The sequence below is a fragment of the Nycticebus coucang genome, chromosome 15 (genome assembly GCF_027406575.1).
Source record: "Nycticebus coucang isolate mNycCou1 chromosome 15, mNycCou1.pri, whole genome shotgun sequence".
NCBI classification, from domain to species: domain Eukaryota; kingdom Metazoa; phylum Chordata; class Mammalia; order Primates; family Lorisidae; genus Nycticebus; species Nycticebus coucang.
Window position 1 is genome coordinate 12,159,951 of NC_069794.1, and position 27,277 is coordinate 12,187,227.

Consider the following 27,277-nt stretch of genomic DNA (forward strand, 5'->3'; position numbering starts at 1 on the left):
TATTTCTCAACAACTTGTTTCCCTCATAACACAATTTATAATTACTTATGTATGTTTTCTCACTCTATAACTATCTCTACTACTGAACTAGAAGTGCCATGAGAAAAGAAATCATTATTGCTCCTGGTCACTCTTCTATTTCCAGCACCTACCATAGCACCTGGCTAATAGCAGGCACTAATAAAAACAGCCCTTGGAGCAACAAACTTCATTTTCTTTGGGGAGGAAGGGGACGTTTCCTAATCTAGTATGGAAAGCAATATGTACAATGGAAAGAATACAACTTAGGAGTCTCACATAAACCAACTCTTAGCTCACTACTTACTAGCTCAATGATCTTTGGCAACCCATTTTTTTTTAATCTTGAAGCCCCAAATTTCTCAATTTAAAATGGTGACAACAATAGTCCCTTTACATAATTATGCACTTTCTAGTACATCATAGATACTTAATAACCGATAGGTGAGCTGTGACGCCATGGCACTCTACTAAGGGCGACATAGTGAGATTCTGTCTCAAAAAAATAAAAAAATGTTTAATATAAGTAAAAGGACAAATTTCTTATTAACAAAAAAATGTAGGTGGCCTTGGGGACATCCCCTTCCATTTTATAAAGAAAATATTCACAAATCACTTTCCACAGATTAAAAAAAGTTGGAATGTTTTTATTAAAGTTAAATAGAAAGGTATATGAAGGGAGGGGGGAGGTTAGGGTGAAGGAAGGGTAATGGGTGGGGCCACACCTACAGTGCATCTTAGAATGGGTACGGGCGAAACTTACTAAAGGCAGAATACAAATGTCTAAATACAATAACTAAGAAAATGCCTCTCTCTAAGTTTGATGAGAATATTTCAGATTGTATATGAAACCAGCACATTGTACCCCTTGATTGCACTAATGTACACAGCTATGATTTAACAATAAAAATAAAAAATAAATAAATCCTTTCTTTACTGTCCAAATACAACGTTTGCCAGACTGCTAAATAAAGACCTTCTTAACTAGAATGACTAACTTACCTTTAACTCCAGGGGGCTCAAACTATCAGTCTTTTAAGAAGCTTTGCTGGTTTTTGACGATTTAACCTGCTGAGCTCACAGCACCCAACCAGAAGGTCTTGGTTGCAAGTTTACTTCTGGTGCTGCTGACCACTAACACTGATGTCACAGATAATAGGTTTCAATAATAACCACCCACAGGCTAACACTCTGAGTATCACTGATAATACTGCTTTAATTAAGTTAATACATGAGGTCACAGTTTGGTAGAAAGTTTGACTAAATTTGGTAGTGCTTACAATAATAAAAAACTGTTCATCTGTATAGTAACTCTATAAATTTCCCTACAGACTTAATCTGGTTTGCTGATGGATTTCAATTTACTTCCTAAAAGGAGTTCAATTTATTTGTTCCATTTCTCCAAAATATGTACATTTCTAGAATTTTTATCTGAGAACTTCCTGACATAGGATTCTAACCATGCTGGGCACAGAATAGTTCCAACTGTCACAAAAATACCACCACTACATCAAAGGAGATTTCCAGCCTACCCTCAGATTTTGGAGCATTCTGATGGTGGAAAAGATTCATCTTTTGATTTGTCTGTAGCTTCATGTGTTAAACATTGATTTCTCTCAAACATTGCAATTATTTTTTCATCTCAAAAAATAAAGACATAAATTTTATCTTTGAGCCCAAATCCTTTGTGGAGTATAAAATAAGGCAAAGAGATTGACAGGGAACACATGAAAGGGCAAAGCAAACAAATTTTTAAATGAATCTGAAATAAAAACTTTAGTATATTTTTAAAAATGAGATATTATTCTTTTAAAAAACAAATCAATGGTTGGCACAGATGGCACAATTTTCTATTTTTGTATATATAAGGTAACATGAAGTTATTTTATTGAAAAGCAACAAATGATGGCTAAATTCAGCTCATATACATATGGAATTCAGAAATAATTGTATTTTTTAAATACACAATCTGACAGGCACTAGCGTAGATAATAATGAATCAGCATGGGAGCCATTTAATATACTTCTTCATTAACTCATTGCCTGTCCAGTTCTCACACAGACATGCTTACATGTCATAATCGTCATAATTCCCATCATCCCCACCGCTAACACTCCAGCGCCTTGATTAGTGCACAACTCCCAGACGAGCCATTGCTAATGCTAAATAATTCTCTTCAGCCTCCTGCTACTATTCTGCAGGATCTCCAATTAAATATAATGTCCCTGATGAGCCATATTAATGTGAACAAATTCCTACCAGGAATCCTATCATATTCCATTTTATTCAAAACTGCAGAGAAAGTAATTTAGCCAAGCCAAAGATAATCAAAACATTTAAATATAGTATACTATTTTTGCAAAATAAGTACTTCCAAAAACAAAAAAAAGCCAAAAGGAAAAGAAAATATCTAAACTTCTTAAATGCTTTCTTCTCCTAATTAGTTCTTCTTGTTTTAAATTTACATAGGTACATATACTGTAATCCTGATCTAAAAAGGTTACTAAAGTCTAAGTTTTATGATAAAGTGAGCAATAGTAAGTTTTAAGTAAGTATGCCATTTAAAAATCCCTTGATTACCAAATTATCAGCCTCCAAAATCCAAAATTACATTATTAAAATCAATTCCTTCCTTCCCATTCAACACTGTATTATAATCACTATTCAGAGGTTTTGTCATGGGGCTTTACAATTTGATGAGGAAGGAAACTTCATATTGAAAGACAACTATAAGTATTTTTTGCAAGAATAAATTAAGAATCTTATAGAAAATTCTCTGGCAATCTAAATGTTTGGAAATGTTTCTGACCTAATCAAAACCAACTGGGAAGCAAACAACATGAGAGCCATCACCTTAAAATATCCTTTACTGGTAAAGGTGATTTAAGAAAATGCTACCTAAATAACCATCTCAACTACAAATGGACACAGACACAAGATACCATGTAAAAGCTCACCTGGAGTTTTTCAGTTAACACCCCCAGAACAGTTTTACAAGCCTAACCATAGTTATTTATTCCTACTTGAGATAAGTGACAGCGGGCGGCGCCTGTGGCTCAGTCGGTAAGGCGCCGGCCCCATATACCGAGGGTGGCGGGTTCAGACCCAGCCCCGGCCAAACTGCAACCGAAAAATAGCCGGGCGTTGTGGCGGGCGCCTGTAGTCCCAGCTGCTCGGGAGGCTGAGGCAAGAGAATCACCTAAGCCCAGGAGTTGGAGGTTGCTGTGAGCTGTGTGAGGCCATGGCACTCTACCGAGGGCCATAAAGTGAGACTCTGTCTCTACAAAAAAAAAAAAAAAAAAAAAAAAAAGAAAAAAGAGATAAGTGACAGCATCAGCTACACACAAGTCCATTAATATTTTGCAAAATTTAAAAATTTTTTTATATTTTTCTTAATGAAGAAATTCAACTCCTTTCCAAATAGAAAAAGTTTGAAAATATCCTGAAATCATGTAAAAGGAAAATAACTGTCCAAGGTTTTTACATTTAAATTGCCTTCCTCTCTATATATAGAGGGTAAAACTGAAAATACACTAACAAATAAATATGAACATGGAAGAAAGAAGACAGAAGAAAGAGAGAAAATAAAGATATTCCAACAACCCCATAAAACTTTGATAAGTTTTTTTCCCTAAGGTCCTTTATACTTCAGCCCAACCTAATGTATTCCAGCTCCATTTACCTGATCATTACCCTCCAGTTTGTTCAGCTGGAACCAACGTACACTAATTACTTAAACATCATGAAGTCCGATTTGTCCTCAGTCCCTCCCCAGACAGCAGGGAAATATTATCAAGGGCAGGCATGAAAAGTGATGATGGCCCTCACCTTCCTGTTAATCACCCCAGATCGCTCATAGGAAGCCCCCTCAATCTCGTTATGGAAACCTAAGGGTAGGAACACAGTGCCCACCAGGAATCGTACTTCCAACAGCAGGCTGCTGGGGTAAGACTGAGTCACAATGAATCCTTCCTGATTTGAGGTTCTTCTTTCAACACAGTAAATACCAGATATTTCTCACTTAAATCCAACATGACTATACACAGACCAAACAACAAAAGTTTTTGTTGGCTTTCTTTTTTTTTTTTTTTTTTTTAAAAAGAGTCTCACTCTGTCACCCTTAGAGTGGCATCATAGCTCTTAGTAACCTTAAACTCTTATGCTCAAGAGATCCTCTCGCCTCAGCCTCACAAGTAGCTGGGACTACAAGCCTACGCCACCACCTGGCTAGTTTTTCTATTTTCAGGGGAGATGGATTCTCAAGTCTTGCTCAGGCTGGTCTCCAACTCCTGAGCTCAAGCAATCCACATTACAAGCATGAGCCACCAGTCCCAGCTCAAACAACAAAATTCATATTGACAAGTTCAATGTAGGAACATAGGTAGAAAATACAGTCAAAGGTTAAAGTACAGAATCATCATGCTCATTGGAAATGAAGATCCTCAATCCTTTTCATTTTACTTAATGAGCTCTCATTTTCTAAAAAAAAAAAAAAAAAAAAAGTAAAAACCACAATGTTAGTGGCTTAATATAAATTTAACAATACGTTTTGTGGGAAAGCATACTAGCATACTAGTCTTTACATTTAAAACAGAAATGAATGAATGGCTGTTATTTAACATGCATTTGAGGAGTACAACAATCTCTAAAGTCTCAAATTCTTTGCTCCCACTACTGGCCAAAATAACGAGGTGGAACCCACCTACCCATTTAAAAAATCTTAGTCACTAAAGCCATTAAACATTTCTCGTTCCTTACATTTCTTAATCTTCTCTGGCACAACCTAAAACCACAGTAGAGACAGACAACCCCAGAATGTATCTCTCCAATCTTCTAAGTCAACATCATATTAATAAGGCATTTCAAGTCAAAAATCCCTCCACATCATCTTTCTGCCTAAAATCTAATGAATTTATTCCATAGACCTGTCTCTTCTTGCTGCTTTATAAAGTATTTTAATATGTTAGGTTACTCCCCATCAATCTTTCTCAGAATTTTCTAAGCCATTCTTGAATACTTACTCTCTTTTTTTTTTTTTTTGCAGTTTTTGGCCGGGGCTGGGCTTGAACCTGCCACCTCCAGTATATGGGGCTAGTGCCCAATACTTACTCTCTTGTCAATTTCCCTCCCAAAAAAAACATTTAATAGAAACATGTACAGAGTAATTTAGAAATAACTAGAATTTAAAATATTGAGTTTCCCTATACAAAAACAGAAGTCCTCAAGTAAGTCCTAAGAGTTCACTTATAATTCACATAATACAGTGCTTTGTCACTTCCATTGCCTCCATGGTAATATTCTTTAAAGTTGTATTTCCTATCTTGTTGATATATATGAACTTTATAGATTTTTTTTATATTTATGTTTTAATCAACCACCAGAGATTTTTCTGTTTCTAAAGAGTTATTCAGTTGGTTGTGTAACTAGAAACTCAATAAAACCATATTTTTGCCTTTCCTGTACATTATTTTATAGCTCTTCCCAAACTGTGTTACGTATCACTTCTAGAATACTATTAAGTAACAGTAATGACAGAGATCTCATGACTGAGATTAGTGCCCTTATAAAAGAAACCCCCAATAGGTCTTTCTTATTCCACCACGTGAGGAAACAACACGAAGGCTCTGTCAAGAAAACAGGAAGCAATCCTTCACCAGGGACCAAGTCTGCAGTGTCTTTATCTTAACTTCCCAGCCTAAAGAACTGTAAGAAACAAATTCCTATGGCTTATGAGCCACCCAGTCTATATTTTGTTGTAGCCTGAATGAAATAAGACAGTGACAAAAAAAAAAAAAAAAAAAAGACTCAAATGTCTAAAATCAGTGATGAAAGAAGAGACACTACTACTAACCTTATAGAAATAAAAATGATAGCAAGGAAATACTATAAAGTATATGCCAATAACATAGACAGAATGGACAGATTCCTACAAAGACACAAACTACAAACATTGACTAAAGAAGTAGAATATCTGAATAAGCTTATGACAAGTAAAGAGATGGACTCAGTGCCCACAGCTCAGTGGTTAGGACAGCAGCCACAGACACCAGGGCTGGCAGGTTCAAACCCAGCCCAGGCCTGCTAAACAATGACAACTACAACAAAAAAAATAGCCGGGCATTGTGGCAGGTGCCTGTAGTCCCAGCTACCTGGGAGGATGAGGCAAGTCAATCACTTAAGCCCAAGAGTTTGAGGTTGCTGTGAGCTGTGACACCACAGCACTCTACCGAGAATGACATAATGAGACTCTGTCTCAAAAAAAAAAAGACCCTGTGAAAGAAAGGAAAGAAAGGAAGGAAAGAAAGAAAAAGAAGGAAGAAAAGAAAAGAGAAGAAAGAGAAAACAAAAGAAAAGAAAAGAAAGAAAAAAATAAACCAAAGAGGAAGCTAAAAATCAAACTGTAATCACAAGAGCCGATCTTGGGAGAGTAAAGGTGGGACTTCCAAGATTGGGCTTTAACTCTCAGACAAATGAACCAGACCTTAGAGATTTGAGATTTGAAGGAAAACCTCCTATATGACACCAGGATACTCGAAGATAACACTCTCAGTGGAAAGGCGATAGGGATAACAAACTACTAAAAAGGGAGAAAACAAATACTTTACCGGCTTCTCTGTAGGTCAAAGTAAAGGAAATCATCTCCTTAGGCAATAAGAACCACGTGCCTGTTCAACAGATGTATTTGTGTGAAATCTCATTTGGTTCTTCTCACTATTTTCACAGTTCACCATCCTTCAGCTTAGTGACATTCTGGAGGAGCTGGTAGAAATAAATATAACACCCACCCTACCAGGCCATATCTGTAACCCAAAGCATCCTGAAATTCAACAATAAAGATACCAATTATGGAGTATAAGGTCAGAAGCCAAAATGCAAACATGTGATAAAACAGTATATCATGAGGTAGAATCAGGAACAGAAATAGAAACCCGCAAACTTTAAATAATACAAAGTAATGAAGTCTTTAAAATAAATATGCTAGAAATGAATAAGAGATGAAAATAAGGGCGGTGCCTGTGGCTCAAGGAGTAGGGCGCCGGTCCCATATGCCGGAGGTGGCGGGTTCAAACCCAGCCCCAGCCAAAAACCAAAAAAAAAAAAAAAAGGATGAAAATAAGATTCAATATATAAGAAAAAAAGACAATACAAAAAACAAGCAAATTCAAAAAGGAGCAGAAAACCAAAAAATTTCTCAACAGACAGCAAAAATGACAAATGCAATCAAAGTAATTGAGTAAGGCAATTTTCATTACGAATATAAAATTTATTTTTTATTTTTATATTTTTTAATTTTAGAGACAGAGTTTCACTTTGTCACCCTAGGTAGAAAGCTGTCGCATCATAGCTCACAGCAACGTCAAACTCTTGGGTTCAATTGATCCTCCTGCCTCAGCCTCCCAATTAGCTGGGACTACAGGTGCCAATACAACGCTCAGCTAATTTTTTCTATTTTTAGTAGAGATGGGGTCTCACTCTTCCTCAGACTGGTCTCAAACTCCTGAGCTCAGGCAATCCACCCACCTCGACCTCCCAGAGTTCTAGGATTACAGGCATGAGCCACTGAACCCAGCCCTATTGGTACAAAATCAATGAGAGGTTGTTCAGGGACAAAATATTCACATGTGGCCGAGCCATGTAGCTTTGTGTGAGCATACTCTAGGACATTCACACAACAAAATCACTTGATGCACTTCTCAGAACATTATCCTCATTGTACAGTGACACATGACTGTATTATAAAAGCAGTATGAAGTATGCTTACTTATCTAAAGAAGTATGAAAAAAACAAAAAAATAGTAACTTAAATTATAGAACTACCTATATTTTATTCCATAAAGATCCAATAATTTATATTCTTTCCCAAGGATTTTTTTTCCTACCCATTCATAATCCATTATTGCAAAAAATGCCTGCTGTGTTAAAGATGCCAAATAAAATTTTGAATCATTTACTGTTTTTATGCTATACCTTCTTTTGTTCATGTCCAATTAGCATTAGCCTATCTTTCATTTGTCAAAGTTTCAGCTGAACACACTGAAGCATTTAGGAAAGGTTGAACTATGACAGCATTCCCTTTGTGGTAGTGGAGTTACGCCAGGGGAAACCTGCTCTCATAACTGAGCATTCCATAAACACTTCCTTCATCTTTGACTATGACTTTCTCATGCTTTGCTTAAATCTAGATGATAACTAGCAATCAGCCTGGCAATTTTTTAGTCTAATCTATCAAAGCTTTGGAAAAAAAGTAGTTAAGATATTGTGACGCTTCATTTTGCTTAAGACAACAGTGAACAATTAGTTTTAAAATCTGAATATATGCTTTGGAGGCCAAGGAAAACAATCTTTCTCTTTTCTTACACCTCACCCAAAAATTAAGTCCTCATTTAAACAAAGCAAAAATATACTTACAGAACTAGCATCAACATCACTGTGAATGGCAACCGTCTTAATGCCCATCTTCTTGCAGGTTTTAATAACCTATTTTAAAATCAGTGTTACTTATTAACAATATTTCATATTTGAAAAGATTTAATAATCAATTTCATCAAGTAAAATGGAAAATAAAATTAAATTTCTACTTACCCTACATGCAATTTCTCCTCTATTAGCAACAAGAATTTTATCAAAAGTCTAAAGAGAGAAAAAAAGTATTAGAAATTGTTACTCTAGAGGAGAGCAAGATGGCGACCGAGTAACAGCTTCCTTGCATCTGGGCACCGTGAGTCCGGGGAGATAGGACTCCAGGCATCTCTGGCTGGTGGGATCTGCCTATCATCACCCCTGTGAGGATACAGAGAGTCAGCGAGAGACTTCTGGACCCCAAGAGGAGGACAAAACAGTGGAAAACCGGCAAGTGGTCGCGTGTGTTCAATCGGTCTAAACCCACCCGCAACTGTAAGTTCAGTAGCAGTGAGACTGAAACTGGAAAGGCCTTACCTGTGAACTGTTTCGGTGTCTTTGGACTTGGCACTCATTTGAGCTACCTTGGGGAGAGCCTGAGCGGGAGTGCGGAGAACTTTGGCCATTGTCTAGGGCCCCAGTCTGAGCCGCTGAGCCAGACGGAGCTAATAGTGTTTGGCTGTGGGCCACAGGGAGCCACTGTGAGCGATCTACCCCGGCAAGCTCCGCCCTCACGGTCGCAGAGCTAGAATCGGGTGGGAGCTGGTAACCCAGCGACCAAGTAGCCTAAGGGTGGGGTCTGAGCCGCCTTGCAGCCCTAACCCTCAGGGGCAGAGTGAGACCGGTTTTGGCACACTGGGTAAATGGATAGCCACATCAGCAGTGATTCCTGCGACAAGCACTTTCCTGGGAAAGCTTCTGCTCAGCAAGTTGACAAGTTCAAAGTGCCTTTTAAGTAGGCTGAAGAGAGATTTAGGGTGTCTACCTGCTGGGGTTTGAGAAATCAGCAGCCTCCAGTCGTATCAGAACTGTGATTAACATCTCATACCCCACAAGACCACGTGTTGCCCAGACAATATTCAACAACATATACATACTGCTTTGTTTTTGGTTGTGTTTTTTTTGTTTGTTTGGTTGTTTTTTTGTTCATTTTGATGTTGATGTTGTTTTGTTTTTTAAATTCAACCTTTTCCATACAGATCTTTTTTCTTTCTCAATTTTTCTAGTTTAATTATAATCTCCCATTGCTGCCTTTTTTAATAACTAGAACTTCATTTTTGCTAGTGTTTCTACCGCTATTATTTGGTTTTTCACCCAATTTTATCCCGTAAAGTTTTCTGTTTGCTTGTTTTGGTTTGATTTATAGCATTTTTGTCTTTCCTCTCTACTTGGTGGAGGTGGGGTACTGTGTCTGATCAGGTTAGCAAAGAGCTGCTGACCTCGAGGGAACCACTCAACTAGGCACCCCCAGAAGGTGTTTTTTTTTTTTTTAAGGTTGTGTCAAAGTACCCTACTGTACACCTATATTACTCCGTCTCCCTATTTCTGTGCCTCTCTTCTTTTTGTCAATATTCCTTTTACCCACCCCCTCTCCTTTCTCTATTTTTTTTTTCTTTTCACTCGGTCCTCCTTTCTTTCATCCCTTTCTTGCTCTTCAACCTTCTCACCCTTCTGGTCCTGTACCAAAAGGACTCATCAAACTCTTAGTCCACAGGCACGAGAACTTAAAGAACAAGAGGAAGTGAAAGGAAAATTAGGGCAAGGAAACAGATAAAAGAAATCACTCATGAGGAAGAATCAGCAGAAAACTCCAGGCCACATGAAGAACCAGTCCAGAACAACCCCGCCAAGAGACCACGAGGTAGCTACTGCAGAGGATTCCACATATAAAGAAATGTTAGGAATGACAGAAAGGGAATTCAGACTACAGATGATGAAAACAATGAAAGAAATGATGGAAAGAATGAAGGAAACTGCTAATAAAGTGGAAAATAACCAAAAGGAAATCCAAAAACAGAATCAAATCAGAGATGAACGATATGAAGAATATAAAAAGGATATAGCAGAGCTGAAGGAACTGAAACAGCCAATTAGGGAACTTAAAGATGCAATGGAAAGTATCAGCAACAGGTTAGACCATGCAGAAGAAGAATTTCAGAGGTAGAAGACAAAGTTCTTGGGATAACTCAGATAGTAAAAGAGGCAGAAAAGAAGAGAGAGAAAGCAGAACGTTCACTGTCAGAATTATGGGACTTTATGAAGCGTTCCAACATACGAGTTATAAGAAGCCCAGAAGGGGAAGAAGAATGCCCCAGAGGAATGGAAGCCATACTAGAGAATATTATAAAAGAAAATTTCCGGCCATTGCTGGAATCCAACGATGGGCAATGGACCCCTGAGCTCCCACTTTTAATTCTACTCTATGTCTCTTGTCTTTCTTTCCCATTGCTTTTAACTTTATATTTCTTCAGTCAATCACCGTCAGTTTCCACAGGTCTCAGGGGCCGCTGCTCTCCGTGGGACCCTGGCATTTGGCCTTTCTAGTTTCTGTCTCCTCATTGATAAACCTTTTAAGCAGAAATTTGTTATGTAAATATAATCCTACTATACAGAGTAATGATAAAGATGTTTTTATTTTCCCATCTCAAACTTCCTACCTTCTGTAATGAAAACCCACCTCTATTTAAATTCCTCTGAAGAGAATGTAATCTAAAAAGATGTCTCAATTCTGTTTCTGGGCTTCATATGTAAATGAGGTTGGGTTATTACTGAAGGAATATTATTAGAAACATTAGGGTATTTCAGGGTGAGGAGGTAAAGATAAGAACACCCTGCTATCAAAGGGAATCTGATTGCATCTCAAAAGAGGGGGTATTTGGCTATTGATAGGAAAATTTATTACTATTCCATGTATTGTCCACATGGAAAATAATTTGGGTCAGGTCTGGTTGCATGTTCTATACTATATTTCTTAAGTCAGTTAACCTCTATGACATCACATGCCCCCCTGCCTGAGATAGTAAAGGAGCTCAGGAAATTTTACCCCCAAGTATTTCTCCTTGTTACGTGAATAAAGAGTATTTTGAATTAAAGTCTCTTCGAAATTAACAGCCCGTTGGAAGCCAATTTTCCCCTATCTGCATAAACCAGATTGACCTGATCAAAGATAAAGAGGGCAATTGCCTTCCCTTCCTCTCCCTGTCATCTCAGTATAATGCAGGAAAGATGATAAAAAATTCAACCACACCTGGCCCAAATTATTTTAAACACAATACCTATCTCACAGGTTAACTTATAAGTCAATCTATTTCTCATGCCCTTTGTCCTCCCTAACACCATGTGTCACTCCTAAATAGAATTCTCTATACTCCTCATTTCCTCTCCACTCCAAAAGGTATAAACATACGTGAACTTTATTGGGATACTGGGTAATCCCTATGTTATTCTCCCGATGTGCATAGTAAATAAAACTTTCTCTTATTAATCTGCCTTAATTGTGAGTTGATCTTTCAGCAAACTTTTAGTGGGGAAAGACAAGTTTTTCCTCAGCCCTACGGTTGCCACAGCTGCTGCCCTAATTGACAAATTCGGTACTCTGACATTAGGCTTCCCCAGTTCCCTCTACATCCCACATTCTGAGTCTGCTCTCCTGTAAGTTCACAAGACACAGTCCCTCTCCAGACAGCTACAGACTACCCATCACTTGGCCCTATTAACTAATCCGTCCATCATCTTACATCACTTTAACACTTTCTACCTTTCTGACCAGCCTACTCATAATGCAGAAATATTCGAAGGCTCACACTATCCCCTATGATGCTGCAAATAAATTTTAGAGATTTACCTCCAGCTTTAGGCCCTTGCCTCTGTTTGGTGATTATCTACATGTTTAGTGGAGGATGAAATGCTATCCAACTAGATATGCTGACACCATGACAGAGGTAAAGAGAACAATAGAGATTATCCTCATTTTAAGCAATCCTTTATATACACAGATTAAATCAGAAAAAGAAACTTACACTTTTAGCAGATATAAACCACTTAATCACAAAAGACTCTAGAACACTCTCTAAATTTTCATAAATCATGCCATGCTCAATCATCAAAACAATTGGAACATAACAATCTAGACATAACAAAAATAATAAAAAAAAAAAAAAAAAGAAAATTTCCCAAATATCACCAAAGATTCTGACACACTGCTTTCAGAGGGATATCGGACCCCAGGTCGCCTCAACTCTAACCGAGCTTCTCCAAGACACATTGTGATGAACCTGTCCAAAGTCAAGACAAAAGAAAAGATTCTGCAAGCTGCCAGGAGTAAGCGCCAGTTGACCTACAGGAGCAAATCCATCAGAGTGACCGCAGACTTCTCTAATGAAACTTTCCAACCAAGAAGACAATGGTCATCTACCTTTAATCTACTTAAACAGAACAATTTTCAGCCCAGAATTCTGTACCCTGCTAAGCTAAGCTTAAAAATTGACGGACAAATCAAATCATTTACGGATATACAAACATTGAGAAAATTCGCCACAACAAGACCAGCTCTACAGGAAATACTTCAACCTGTTCTGCACACTGACCACCACAATGGATCAGCAGCAAAGTAAGAACTCAGAAATTAAAGGACAGAACCTAACCTCCACACTGATGCAAAAGATAAAACTAAGCAATGGACTCTCACAAAATAAGATGAATAGAACATTACCACACTTATCAATTATCTCAATAAATGTTAATGACTTGAATTCCCCACTGAAGAGACATAGATTGGCTGCTGGATTAAAAAACACAAGCCATCCATTTGCTGTCTGCAAGAAACACACCTGGCTTCAAAAGACAAATTAAAGCTCCGAGTCAAGGGTTGGAAGACAATTTTGCAGGCAAATGGAATTCAGAAGAAAAGAGGAGTTGCAATCTTATTTTCAGATACATGTGGATTTAAAGCAACTAAAGTCAAAAAAGACAAAGATGGTCACTTTATATTGGTCAAGGGAAAAATACAACAAGAAGATGTTTCGATTCTAAATATTTATGCACCCAATTTAAATGCACCCAGATTCTTGCAACAGACCTTACTCAGTCTGAGCAATATGATATCTGATAATACCATCATAACAGGGGACTTTAACATTCCTCTTACAGAGCTGGACAGAAATTTTCTAAACAGAAATTAAACAAAGATATAAGAGATTTAAATGAGACCCTAGAACAACTGTCCTGGATAGACGCATATAGAACACTCCACCCCAAGGATAAAGAATATACATTCTTCTCATCACCCCATGGAAAAAGAAGAACAATCTAAGCCTAAACTCTGTAGAAGAAAAGACATATCCAAAATCAAATCAGAGATCAATGAAATTGAAAACAAAAGAATCATTCAGAAAATTAATGAAACAAGGAGTTGGTTTTTTTAAAAAATAAATAAAATAGATAAACCATTGGCCAGACTAACGAGAAATAGAAAAGTAAAATCTCTAGTAACCTCAATCAGAAATGATAAAGGGGAAATAACAACGGATCCCACAGACATACAAGAGATCATCTCTGAATACTACCAGAAACTCTATGCCCAGAAATTTGACAATCTGAAGGAAATGGATCAATATTTGGAATCACACCCTCTCCCTAGACTCAGCCAGGAAGAAATAGAGCTCCTGAACAGAACAATTTCAAGCACTGAGATCAAAGAAACAATAAAAAATCTTCCAACCAAAAAACGCCCTGGTCCAGATGGCTTCACACCAGAATGCTATCAAACCTTCAAGAGCTTATTCCTGTACTGCAGAAATTATTCCAAAAAATTGAGGAAGAAGGAATCTTCCCCAACACATTCTATGAAGCAAACAAAGATCACCCTGATACCAAAACCAGGAAAAGACCCAAACAAAAAGGAGAATTTCAGACCAATCTCACTCATGAATATAGATGCAAAAATTCTCAACAAAATCCTAGCCAATAGATTACAGCTTATCATCAAAAAAGTCATTCATCATGATCAAGTAGGCTTCATCCTAGGGATGCAAGGCTGTTTTAACATACGCAAGTCCATAAATGTTATCCACCATATTAACAGAGGCAAAAATAAAGATCACATGATCCTCTCAATAGATGCAGAAAAAGCATTTGATAAAATCCAGCATCCTTTTCTAATTAGAATACTGAAGAGTATAGGCATAGGTGGCACATTTCTAAAACTGATTGAAGCTATCTATGACAAACCCACAGCCAATATTTTACTGAATGGAGTAAAACTCAAAGCTTTTCCTCTTAGAACTGCAACCAGACAAGGTTGTCCTCTGTCACCTTTACTATTCACCATGGTGCTGGAAGTTCTAGCCAATACAATTAGGCAAGACAAGGAAATAAAGGGAATCCAAATGGGAGCAGAGGAGGTCAAACTCTCCCTCTTTGCTGACGACATGATCTTATACTTAGAGAACCCCAAAGACTCAACCACAAGACTCCTAGAAGTCATCAAAAAATACAGTAATGTTTCAGGATATAAAATCAGTGTCCACAAGTCAGTAGCCTTTGTATACACCAATAACAGTCAAGATGAGAAGCTAATTAAGGACACAACTCCCTTCACCATAGTCTCAAAGAAAATGAAATACCTGGGAATATACCTACGAAGGAGGTGAAGGACCTCTATAAAGAAAACTATGAAATCCTCAGAAAGGAAATAGCAGAGGATATTAACAAATGGAAGAACATACCATGCTCATGGATGGGAAGAATCAACATTGTTAAAATGTCTATACTTCCAAAGCAATCTACCTATTCAATGCCATTCCTATCAAAATACCAACATCGTACTTTCAAGATTTGGAGAAAATGATTCTGCATTTTGTATGGAACCAGAAAAAACCCCATATAGCTAAGGCAGTTCTTAGTAATAAAAATAAAGCTGGGGGCATCAGCATACCAGATTTTAGTCTGTACTACAAAGCCATAGTGCTCAAGACAGCATGGTACTGGCACAAAAACAGAGACATAGACACTTGGAATGGAATTGAAAACCAAGAAATGAAACTAACATCTTACAACCACCTCATCTTCGATAAACCAAACAAGAACATACCTTGGGGGAAAGACTCCCTATTAAATAAATGGTGTTGGGAGAACTGGATGTCTACATGTAAAAGACTAAAACTGGACCCACACCTTTCCCCACTCACAAAAATTGATTCAAAATGGATAAAGGACTTAAATTTAAGGCATGAAATAATAAAAATCCTCCAAGAAAGCATAGGAAAAACACTGGAAGATATTGGCCTGGGGAAAGACTTCATGAAGAAGATTGCCATGGCAATTGCAAAAACAACAAAAATAAACAAATGGGACTTCATTAAACTGAAAAGCTTCTGTACAGCTAAGGAGACAATAACCAAAGCAAAGAGACAACCTACACAATGGGAAAGGACATTTGCATATTTTGAATCAGACAAAAGCTTGATGACTAGGATCTATAGAGAACTCAAATTAATCCACATGAAAAAAGCCAACAATCCCATATATCAATGGGCAAGAGACATGAATAGAACCTTCTCTAAAGATGACAGACGAATGGCTAACACATGAAAAAATGTTCATCATCTCTATATATTAGAGAAATGCAAATCAAAACAACCCTGAGATATCATCTAACCCCAGTGAGAATGGCCCACATCACAAAATCTCAAAACTGCAGATGCTGGCGTGGATGTGCAGAGAAGGGAACACTTTTACACTGCTGGTGGGACTGCAAACTAGTACAACCTTTCTGGAAGGAAGTAAGGAGAAACCTCAAAGCACTCAAGCTAGACCTCCCATTTGATCCTGCAATCCCATTACTGGGCATCTACCCAGAAGGGAAAAAATCCTTTTATCATAAGGACACTTGTACAAGACTGTTTATTGTGCTCAATTTACAATCGCCAAAATGTGGAAACAGCCTAAATGCCCACGAACGCAGGAATGGATTAACAAACTGTGGTATATGTATACCATGGAATACTATTCAGCTATTAAAAAAATGGAGACTACATCCTTTTTATTAACCTGGATGGAAGTGGAAGACATTATTCTTAGTAAAGCATCACAAGAATGGAGAAGCATGAATCCTATGTACTCAATTTTGATATGAGGACAATTAATGACAATTAAGGTTATGGGGCAGGGAGGAAAAGCAGAAAGAGGGACAGAGGGAGGGGGGTGGGGCTTTGGTGTGTGTCACACTTTATGGGGGCAAAACATGATTGCAAGAGGGACTTTGCCTAACAATTGCAATCAGTGTAACCTGGCTTATTGTACCCTCAATGAATCCCCAACAATAAAAAAAAAATGAATAAATAAATAAATAAAAGAAATTGTTACTCTTACTTTGGGGCCAGAAAACACCAAGTTTTTCCACAATTAACAGTGAATATATTCCTAAGAAACATTTCTTCCTATAATAATATTAAATGATAGAAATAATATGCTCATTTACAACCAAAGATCTACTAAACTCATCTGGTAGGCTCAGGACCTATACTTACTTTGTTAAAGCATCAATTGACTAGGTTAATTTATTCTTTTCTTGTATTTGCAGTTTTTGGCCGGGGCTGGGTTTGAACCCATCACCTCCGCATATGGGGCCGGCGCCCTACCCCTTTGAGCTACAGGCACCACCCAGGTTAATTTATTCTTAAGTAGACTAAAGGGCTGTCTATAAATTCTCTTGCCAAAAGAAAATCTTCCAATGAGATTTCAAAACACTAAAAAACTTTTGTCAGAATTGCTTCACAATTTATTTTCTAAATTCTGAGAAATTCTAAGTCCCATAGATTGTTTTTCAAAGGAACGTCCAATACTATGTAACTTACATGCCATCTCTGTTGGGTTGGGGCATATTTTCAATAACTTAGAACAGATACCAGTTGTGCTTGAGGCAGGACACGCTCAGATTAAGCAGGTTATACCATCTGGATACAACTTTAAGTTTGAATAAACATAAAATTTTGAAGCAGCCAAGGCCAAATAACAGAAAGAAAAATTCCATTCTATGACCTAATCCCAAGCCCAACTTTGACACTAATGAAGCAAATCAATTTTTATAGGTGTTGATTTCCAAATATGTAAACTGAGAGCACTCAAATGAAAAGCGATTTAGTTTTTCTTCCTACTCTAAAATTATATAAGCTAATCCTTTATTTAAAAAAAACACAATTAGGCCACGCACAGTGGCTCACGCCTGGAATCCTAGCACTCTCAGAGGCCGAGATGGGTGGATTGTTTGAGCCCAAGAGTTTGAGGTTGCTGTGAGCTAAGACACCACAGCACTCTACCAAGGGCAACAAAGAGAGACTCTGTCTCACAAAAAAAAAAAACACACAACACACATAATTATAAGTAATTAAGTATAATTCCTATTAGTATAAAATTATGTCTAGATTAATGAATTATTGTAAGTTAAATGGAAATACTTTAAAAAGCTTTAGTTATCTACATAGCAAAAGAGTTACATATGATCTTTTTTAAAAAACTCTTAAACAACTTAGAGCAGTTTTTTTTTGGCCTGAGCTGGGCTTGAACCCACCACCCCTGGTATATGGGGCTGGAACCCTACTCCTTGAACCACAGGCGCCGCCCCAAAGCAGTTTTTTTAATTCCGTAGCTTTAGGGATACAAGTGATTTTGGTTACATGGATGGACTTATATAGTGGGAAAATCTGGGCTTTAGTGTACCCATCACCCAGATAGTGCCCATGGTCCCCAAAAAGTAAACAGCAGTATTTCCTACAGGAAAAAGCCCAGAATCTAAGAATAGGAAAAGGCTTTCAAAGTCTTAGTTCAACCTTTACAACACACATGCCTTAATCCACCAACCTAAAACTAAAACAGGGCTTTGCTTAAAATGTGGTAAACTTCTAAAGTGATAGAACCCTGACAGGGCCATTGAGAGTCTTGTTCATATGGACCCTTCAATATCCTACTCTTAGCTCAGGCCTGAGAATGTATCCAAATGGACATGACAAATCCATGTGAAACTGTAAGTACATGTATATCCTAAGAAAACAATGTTTATTCATTCCTTGAATTGTATAAATGTTACAGTTTTTTGGGTTTTTTTTTTTTTTGAGACAGAGCCTCAAGCTGTCGTCCTGGGTACAGTGCCGTGGCATCACAGTCACAGCAACCTCCAACTCCTGGGCTCAAGCAAGTCTCCTGCCTCTGCCTCCCAAGTGGCTGGGACTACAGGCGCCCACCACAAAGCCCGACTATTTTTTTGGTTGCAGCTGTCATTGTTGTTTGGAGGCCCTGGGCTGGATTCGAACCCACCAGCTCAGGTGTATGTGGCTGGCACCTAGCCAAATGTCAAGTTTTATTAAGTGTTAAATGGGCACCTGATAAAGGCACCACAAACACCATTACTGGAAGTTACACATTAAGCAGGTGTTATAATAAATGTAACAAATTATGATAACATTGTAAGGATTAAGTATGAATTTGCATTCTAATTTCTGTTGAAATAAGTAGAATAGGCAGAGCACTATGGCTCATGCCTATTATCCCAGCACTTTGGGAGGCCAAGGCAGGAAGACTACTTAAAGCCAGGAATTCAAAGTTTTAGTGACCTACAATCAGGCCCTTCACTCCAGTCTGGTAGTCTGGGTAATAGAGTGAGACCCTCTTAAGTTTAAATAGAAAAAGCACACTTGTGATTAAGAGACAGTCAGAGCAAATAGCCAGGCATTGTGGCGGGCGCCTGTAGTCCCGGCTACTCGGGAGGCTGAGGCAGGAGGATCACTTAAGCCCAAGAGTTTGAGGTTGCTGTGAGCTGTGATGCCATAGTAAGACTGTCTTAAAAAAAAAAAGTTAAAAATAATACTTTTGGTAATGAATAAATTTTACATGGTTTAATTTTGATTTGATGTGAGTCACTGACAAAGTGTACAGTAAGAAAGGGGTTAATAATAGATTAATAATGAGAATCAATTTAACAAATACACATGAATTATATTATCAAAGATATTCACCAATATCAAAGTTATTACTATTGTGCTTACAATGGTAACAACAAACAAACCAGGTGCAGCCAGCCAGTGACTCATGTCTTTAATCCTAGCACTTTTATAGGCTGAGACCAGGAGTATTATCAAGGAGTATTACCCGGAGTTAGACCAATATGAACAATATAGTGAGACCCTATGTCTGCAAAAATTTTTTAAGAAATTAGCCAGGCATGACGGTGTGCACCTGTAGTCCCAGGTACTCATAAAGATGAGGTAGGACAATCCTTTGAGCCTAGGAGTTAAAGGATTCAGTGAGCTATGATCACAACACTGTTATCATGCCACTTCACTCCTGCCCAGGTGACAGTGTAAGACCCTGTCTCAAAATCACACAAAGAAGGGCGGTGCCTGTGGCTCAAAAGAGTAGGGCGCCAGCCCCATATGCCAGAGGTGGCTGGTTCAAGCGGAGCCCTAGCCAAAAACTGAAAGAAAGAAAAAAAAAAAAAAAACCCACAAAGAACAAACCAAGTCAGTATTTAGTGAATGGTTACAAAAGACAGCAGGAATGGCCTGGAGACAGAAAGGTCTAATTAAATACAGCCCTCAAGTAAAGGGAGAGGCCACTAACTTGGTCTGAACATGCACCTGTACTATACCAGTGGGTGTCAAAAAACATCCATCACTGACTAAGGGCACCATGGAATTTCTCCACAGTTAAGGAGATGGCAAAGATAGCAGGGAGAAAATTTGATTTCAGATAGTCATGACAAATATTCTGTGAGCCCCCAAGAGATTCCACTTCTAGTCCCTTTATCTTTCCTATCTCTTTCAATGTACTAAACCAAGATAGTTATGCAAATTTATTCATTTATTCTTAGTAATTATCAGTAATAACCAATGTCAGAGGTGAGTTAGCTATTCCTGTAACCTCACCAAGAGGTTATAGTGAAAAAAGTTCTAGAACAAACCCTGTCACATACAAACATTTATTAATAGACATAAAAAGAATCTCAAAACCTACTCTGTACATTCAGCAAAGTCTCAACTTCTTGTACTTTCCTCCAACAGCCTATAGGAACAGTTCACCTGAGACCAAGGAACAATATTCTGATTTGGCTAACCATATTGTCAGTCTCAAACCATCAAGAACCCACAGACCAGTCACTAAACACAGGACTAATCAAGCCTGAATGTTATCCTGAAAGGTAAAGAATGAAAGGCCAACTACTGGATGATTGCACATTTGTTTACAGCACAATTTACTGAATATTTGAAGCCTACTCTTCAGACCTACTGTTGAGAAAAAAATTCCTTTCAAAGGCTTGGCGCCTGTAGCACAGTGGTTACACTGTCAGCCACATATACCGAGGCTGGCTGGTTTGAACCCAGCCCGGGCCAGCTAAGCAACAATGACAACTGCAACAGAAAAATAGCCAGGCATTGTGGCAGGCGCCTGTAGTCCCAGCTACTTGAGAGACTGAGGCAAAAGAATCGCTTAAGCCAAGAATTTGAGGTTGCTGTTAGCTGTGACTCTACTGAGGGTGACATAGTAAGACTGTCTCCAAAAAAAAAAAAAATTCCTTTCAAAATACAAGGTGTCCCAAAAGTCACCATACATAGGAAAAATGGGAAATCGTAGCTAAATGTACCTTTATTTTACAAAGAGGTGGGCAAGAGACTACTTTATAAATAAAGGTATATTTAGCTACAATTTCCCATTTTCCTTATGTATGGCGACTTCAGGAGCAATCTGTAGATTGTTAGCTGTTAATAAAGCGGCAGAGAATAATCTAAAATAATAGACAGCAATACATATCTTAAATACATCTAATTTACTCAATGATAGCTCATTTCTAATAATCATTATTCTAATGAGGAAGGCTACCAATGTTTATAGGGAGAAAAATGGCTGAACCACTTACCAGTAAATGTGGCCTCTATAATAAATGCTAGCTAACTACTCCTAGAGTGTTCCCAATTATGATAGCTGATTATCTCTAGATTGGAACGTATGTGCACAAACATATAAACATGAACCCCAAAGCACTGTACCTATGGGGAAGCTTTAGTGAAGCTATAGTGAAGCTTTAAAATTAAACTATAAAACTATAAACTATTAAACTTTCCTAACAGGAATTTTATCACAGTTAATTTATCTAGACATGCACTAATTTAGGGATTAGTGCATGTTCAATATTGTAGCCACTAGCCACATGAGGTTACTTAGCAATTCAATTGTGGGTAATCAAAGTGAGAGTCCCAGATTTAGAAGATATGGTCCAAAAAAAAAAAAAAATACATATAGTATCCCATTAACACTTTTATACCGAATATATATGGAAATGACATTTTAAATATTATTTTTTTGCAGTTTGGGGGTTTTTTTATTTTTTTTTGGCCAGGGCCGGGTTTGAACCCACTACCTCCGGTATATGGGGCCAGGGCCCTACTCCTTTGAGCCACAGACACCGCCCAAACATTTTAAATATTTAGTTAAATAAACTATATGATTAAAATTCATTTCATCCATTTTTTACTTTTTAATGTGACTATTAAAAAATTTAGATTTCATTTGCCCTATAATTGTGTTTCACACTGCATTTCTATTAGGCTACATAGTCCTCCAAACCTCCAGATTCAAAAGAATCTAGAAAGCAATTTTGTGCACGTCAGATGATTAAGAAGATATTTCAAGTATGTCAATCTCAATCATTCATATTAGTTCTCCTTTCATGATGGTCACCTGGAACAATCTCTTCTTAACCAAAATTCTTATCCTGCCCTCTTTGATGCCTTCATTGCCACCAAACCATGTTTTTTTTCTAATCATTTCTTAGTCCCTTTATCTTCCCTATCACCAGGTTAAAATACTACCACATACCAAGATTTTAGTTGGAATTTCCTTGTTCCAAAATTTACAATATGCATAGTTACCTCTGATCCAAAGAAATCACTCAAATATTAAGTAAAAAAGCAAAAATTCAATAGTTCAATCAAAATCTCTCAACTGCCCAATCTTCAAGAAAGAAAGTTGTATTAGTATTCTGCTGAAAACAAGGGAAACATGATGCAAATGTACTCAATTTTTAGTATAGCTACAAACACAAAATTAAAAAGACTCAAGTGACCCATGATGAAGAAAAGGAACTAAGATTGAGCATCTATAAAATCTATGATGCTACAGCAATAAATAACTGCACTGCACAAACAAAACTTCATCTATTCCCTGAACATAATGTGGAGACAAAAAAGTAAAGCCATGAGAACCTCGTTGTTGAGAACATTTTTAAATACTTACTTTTTCATTAGGATCATATCCCAGTGAACCAAGACTACGGGACACCATAAAGTGCTGTCTTGAGCAGTGCTACAAAAAAAAAAAAAGTTAAATGAAATACATTACAGATACTTGAATGGGCTTAAAAATATTTTTTCAGGGGGTTTCTCCTCGGCTGCCCAAGATGAACTGATTCTTCTGGAAAGCGAAACCCAAGGCTCCGTCACCCAGCCTGACTGACTGCATTGTCACAGTGGACAGCTGGGCAGAATCCATTGACAAGATTTCTCGATTGGATGCTGAGCTAGTGAAGTATAAGGATCAGATCAAGATGACGAGAGAGGGTCCTGCAAAGAATATGGTCAAGCAGAAAGCCTTGCGGGTTTTAAAGCAAAAATGGACGTATGAGCAGCAGTGGGACAATCTCGCCCAACAGTCTTTTTAACATGGAATGAGCCAATTACACTATCCAGTCACTAAAGGACACCAAGACCATGGTTGATGCCATGAAACTGGCAGTAAAAGAAATGAAAAAAGTGGGCAGTGCCTGTGGCTCAGTGAGTAGAGCGCTGGCCCTGTATACTGAAGGTGGCGGGTTCAAACCCAGACCCGGCCAAAGTGCAACAAAAAAAATAGCCAGGCGTTGTGGCAGGCGCCTGTAGTCCCAGCTGCTCCGGAGGCTGAGGCAAGAGAATCGCGTAAGCCCAAGAGTTAGAGGTTGCTGTGAGCCGTGTGACGTCATGGCACTCTACCAGAGGGCGGTACAGTGAGACTCTGTCTCTACAAAAAAAAAAAAAAAAAAAAAAAGAAATGAAAAAAGCATACAACCCACGTGAAAACTGACCAGATTGAGGATTTACAAGACCAGTTAGAGAATATGATGGAAGATGCAAATGAAATCCAAGAAGCACTGAGTCGCAGTTATGGCACCCCAAAATTAGATGAAGATGACCTGGAAGCTGAGTTGGATGCACTGGGTGATGAGCTTCTGGCTGATGAAGATAGTTTCTACTTGGATGAAGCAGCATCTGCACCTGCAATTCCAGAAGGTGTTCCCACTGACACAAAAAACAAGGATGGAGTCCTGGTGGATGAATTTGGATTGCCACAGATTCCTGCTTCATAGACTTGCATCATTCAAGTACCTCGTATAAAATGAACATACATTGTGGGACTGGGAAACGTGTTATCTTTCCGAATTCTCCATGACAGATTTAGGTTTTTTTCTTTTCTTTGAAAGAAAGGTTAATTACATTGCTTTTTTTTCTTTTTCCCCCCAGTAAGAGACTCATTCCTTTGGAGAGGCTTTCTTGGTACTAAAATTTGATTCCTTTCTCTCTTATGAAAGACTTACTTAAAAGTATCTTTGGCTTTGTATGACTTATTTTCATTCATTTATGATCATTTAAAATAAAATCAAGGAAATGGGAATCTTTAAAATCTTTAACAGTGTAACTCTATGATAAATTGATAAGACAGAGATGAAATTATTGGGGCTGTTCATATTCTGATTCAAAACCATTTTCTAAGGCCGGGCACGGTGGCTCATGCCTGTAATCCTAGCACTCTGAGAGGCCGAGGTGGGTGGAATGCCTGAGCTCACAAGTTTGAGACCAGCCTGAGCCAGAGCGAGTCCTCGTCTCTAAAAATAACCAGCTGTTATGGTGAGCGCCTGTAGTCCCAGCTACTTGGGAGGTTGAGGCAAGAGAATCACTTGAGCCCAAGAGTTTGAGGTTGCTGTGAGTTGTGACACCACAACACTCCACCAAAGAACAACAAAAAAAAAAAACATTTTCTGGGTGGTGCCTATGGCTCAGTGAGTAGGGCGCCAGCCCCATATACCAAGGGTGGTGGGTTTGAACCCAGCCCAGGCCAAACTGCAACAACAATAAAAATAGTCAGGCATTGTGGCAGGTGCTTATAGTCCCAGCTACTCGGAAGGCTGAGGCAAGAGATTCGCCTTAGCCCAAGAGCTGGAGGTTGCTGTGAGCTATGACGTGACAGCACTCTACCGAGGGTGACAAAGTGAGCCTCTGTCTCTTAAAAAAAAAAAAACAAAAAAAAAACATTTTCTATTGGGGCACTATAGGTCTGTTAAAGTGATAGCCTTTTTCTGATGAGTTTTGTTGTGTCTTGTGAGCAAATCATTACTATGTCCAATAGGGAATGGAATTACCACTGCTGTATCATGAGTAGATATCTTGATTCTATGGTTCCCTCAGTATTACAGCCTGACTTGTAATCAATTATGAATATTTCTTGATATTTAATGTATAGGACATTTATTTATACTCAAATATTTTTCAAAAGGAAAAATATATATTTTTCTTTCAGGGTACGTCTTCCAGGTCACTTCCAGCTGAAATGTTTTATCAATCAATATATGTAATGGTAGGGAATATACCATAATTACAGAAGAGAAATCAGAACTCCAGACACGTCCCCTTGGCACTCAAGAAAAAACAAAGGCATCAAAGCAATCTCCAAAAAAGTATAACAAGGAGAGTCAATAGGCCAAAGAAATCTGAAGAAAGGTCTTTCTGACCATGCAGAATGACAGAGGTGGGTCAGAAATGTCACAGACCAGAACTTTATAATAAAACATAAAATAAGAAAGAGCCTTGGCCTCAAGGAGCTTTGATTTTACCAGCAACAAAAAAATAATAAAAATATTGTCTATTTGCTAATGTTTGGGGCATGATTTCTTATTTTACATTTTTTGGGTACAACAGTGGTTTGGCTGATGTGAAAAAGTAACATTAATCATCAAGTTCATGGCTTGGCACCTAGAGCACGGTGGTTACAGCACCAGCCACATACACCAAGGGAGCCAGGTTTGAACAACCTGGCTCAGGCCAGCTAAACAACAATGACAACTGCAAATAAAAATAGCTGGGCATTGTGGAGGGTGCCTGTGGTCCCAGCTGCCTGGGAAGCTGAGGCAAGAGAATCGCGTAAGCCCACGAGTTTGTGGTTGCTGTGAGCTGTGACGCCACAGCACTCTACCAAGGGTGACAAAGTGAGACTCTGTCTCAAAAAAAAAAAATCAAATTCACTTCTAATTCATTAAAATGTTTGTAGAGAAAATATATCATAGTGCTTTAAAATATTTTTTTAAAGACTAATAAAATTTATAGCCAAGCAAACAATTTACCCAGGGACCACTAATAAAGCTAGATGAACCGATGGGAGATAGAAATCAGTAGAACGCAACACTGCATCTTAGAACTTTCTAAGAGCATAACAACTCAAATAAGAAGCAAAATGTTTTTACAGGGACATTTTTAAATGAACTCTAAGATTTATACAACTATTCTTTAAAGTATCAAACCCCAATTATAAAAGATAAACGCTTACAAAAGTGAAAGTAATAGATATGAAAGATATAGTTTATAAAACAAAGCCTTTATCAGGTAAAAGACTAAAGACCCAGACAATCTTTCATATACAGGGTAGCCATAAAGTTCGTATCTAATTTAAAAGTGTGCAATTTAAAATTGCACATGAACTTTATGGCCACCCTGTATTCCTTCAAGCATCCCTGTGAGTTAAAGAGTATTGGCCCCAATTTACAGATGAGAAAACTGAGTCCCAAGGGCTTTAATATTGCAAAGGTCACAGGATGAAGCTGTAATGGTTACAAGATTTGAACATAATAAGCTTTCTCATAATGAGATAATAAAAAGTAGCATCTCCCACACAAACACTACTCTATCAAAAGCCAAGATCTGATGTTCCGTACGCCTGTGAATCTGCAATAATGGGGCCCAAAGTTTTAGCAAAACACAGGTGCCCCTGGTTAGCCAATAACTAGAATTAGAAATCCTACAAGCAGACAGAACTTTGTAACAACACAATAATTAACTACCAAGGGAAAAAAGGATTGGGGCTTGGACCATTTTCATAGTGAATCTGGACTCACTGCTGATCCTGTTTACTCCTGGCAGACCTTCATGCAAGGTCAACAGTGAAGAACCTGGATCAAAACTAAGATAATTTTTATAAAGCTACAACATAAACTTTATTTTTTAAATGCAGGGAACATGTTAGTAGAAATTTGCCAATTTGGTTGGCTACAAAGAATTTTAAGGTTTGTTTTTGTAAGCACATAATAAACTGGTTACAGGCCCAGTGCAAAACTCTTTTAAAATACTTCCTGGCAGCAAAGATTTTGAGGAAAAACTTTAATCAATTCCATTCTAAAAGATTATATAGCCTATCACAGCCACATGGGAGAGAGATCAGGGTGTGCACAGCAACTTCCCAGTAACATAACGGCCTTAGTTCTCTTCCTCGGAAATTGATTTCCTGTATTTTCCACACTTAGAAAAGAAACACCACAGCGAGGCACACGGGAAGCAGCATGGCCCTGAGAGGCTGAAGACCCAGGTCAACTCTTACTTCCACTGCTTTGTCTGAGATGCATTGAGTTAATCACTTCTCTGGGCCCCAGTTTCACAACTCCCTGCTTTCCTAGAGAGTTCCTAAAAGGATAAATTAGTCTTCATAAATGGTAAAATGTCAGAAAAAGTAAAACTGAACACAAGTATACAGTTATCCCTTCTTTCTTAAAATTATACCAGCACCATTGGAGAG

At 38.0% G+C, this 27,277-nt stretch overlaps 1 protein-coding gene and 1 pseudogene across 4 annotated transcripts in view; one reads left to right on the forward strand and one right to left on the reverse strand.

The window, feature by feature from the left end:
• PCCA (propionyl-CoA carboxylase subunit alpha) overlaps positions 1–27,277 on the reverse strand; it is a 396,610-nt gene that overhangs the window by 357,018 nt on the left and 12,315 nt on the right. For all 3 annotated transcript variants that reach the window (XM_053563974.1, XM_053563972.1, XM_053563973.1), the window contains exons 2-4: positions 22,703–22,771; positions 8,603–8,650; positions 8,429–8,497 (exon numbers count right to left, since the gene is read on the reverse strand). In XM_053563974.1, the coding sequence (XP_053419949.1) occupies positions 8,429–8,497; positions 8,603–8,650; positions 22,703–22,771 (186 nt within the window). The remainder of the gene's footprint in view (positions 1–8,428; positions 8,498–8,602; positions 8,651–22,702; positions 22,772–27,277) is intronic.
• LOC128566880 (charged multivesicular body protein 5-like) lies at positions 22,866–24,109 on the forward strand (annotated as a pseudogene). The gene is made up of 2 exons (XR_008374661.1): positions 22,866–23,217; positions 23,502–24,109. The product of XR_008374661.1 is annotated as a charged multivesicular body protein 5-like (transcript).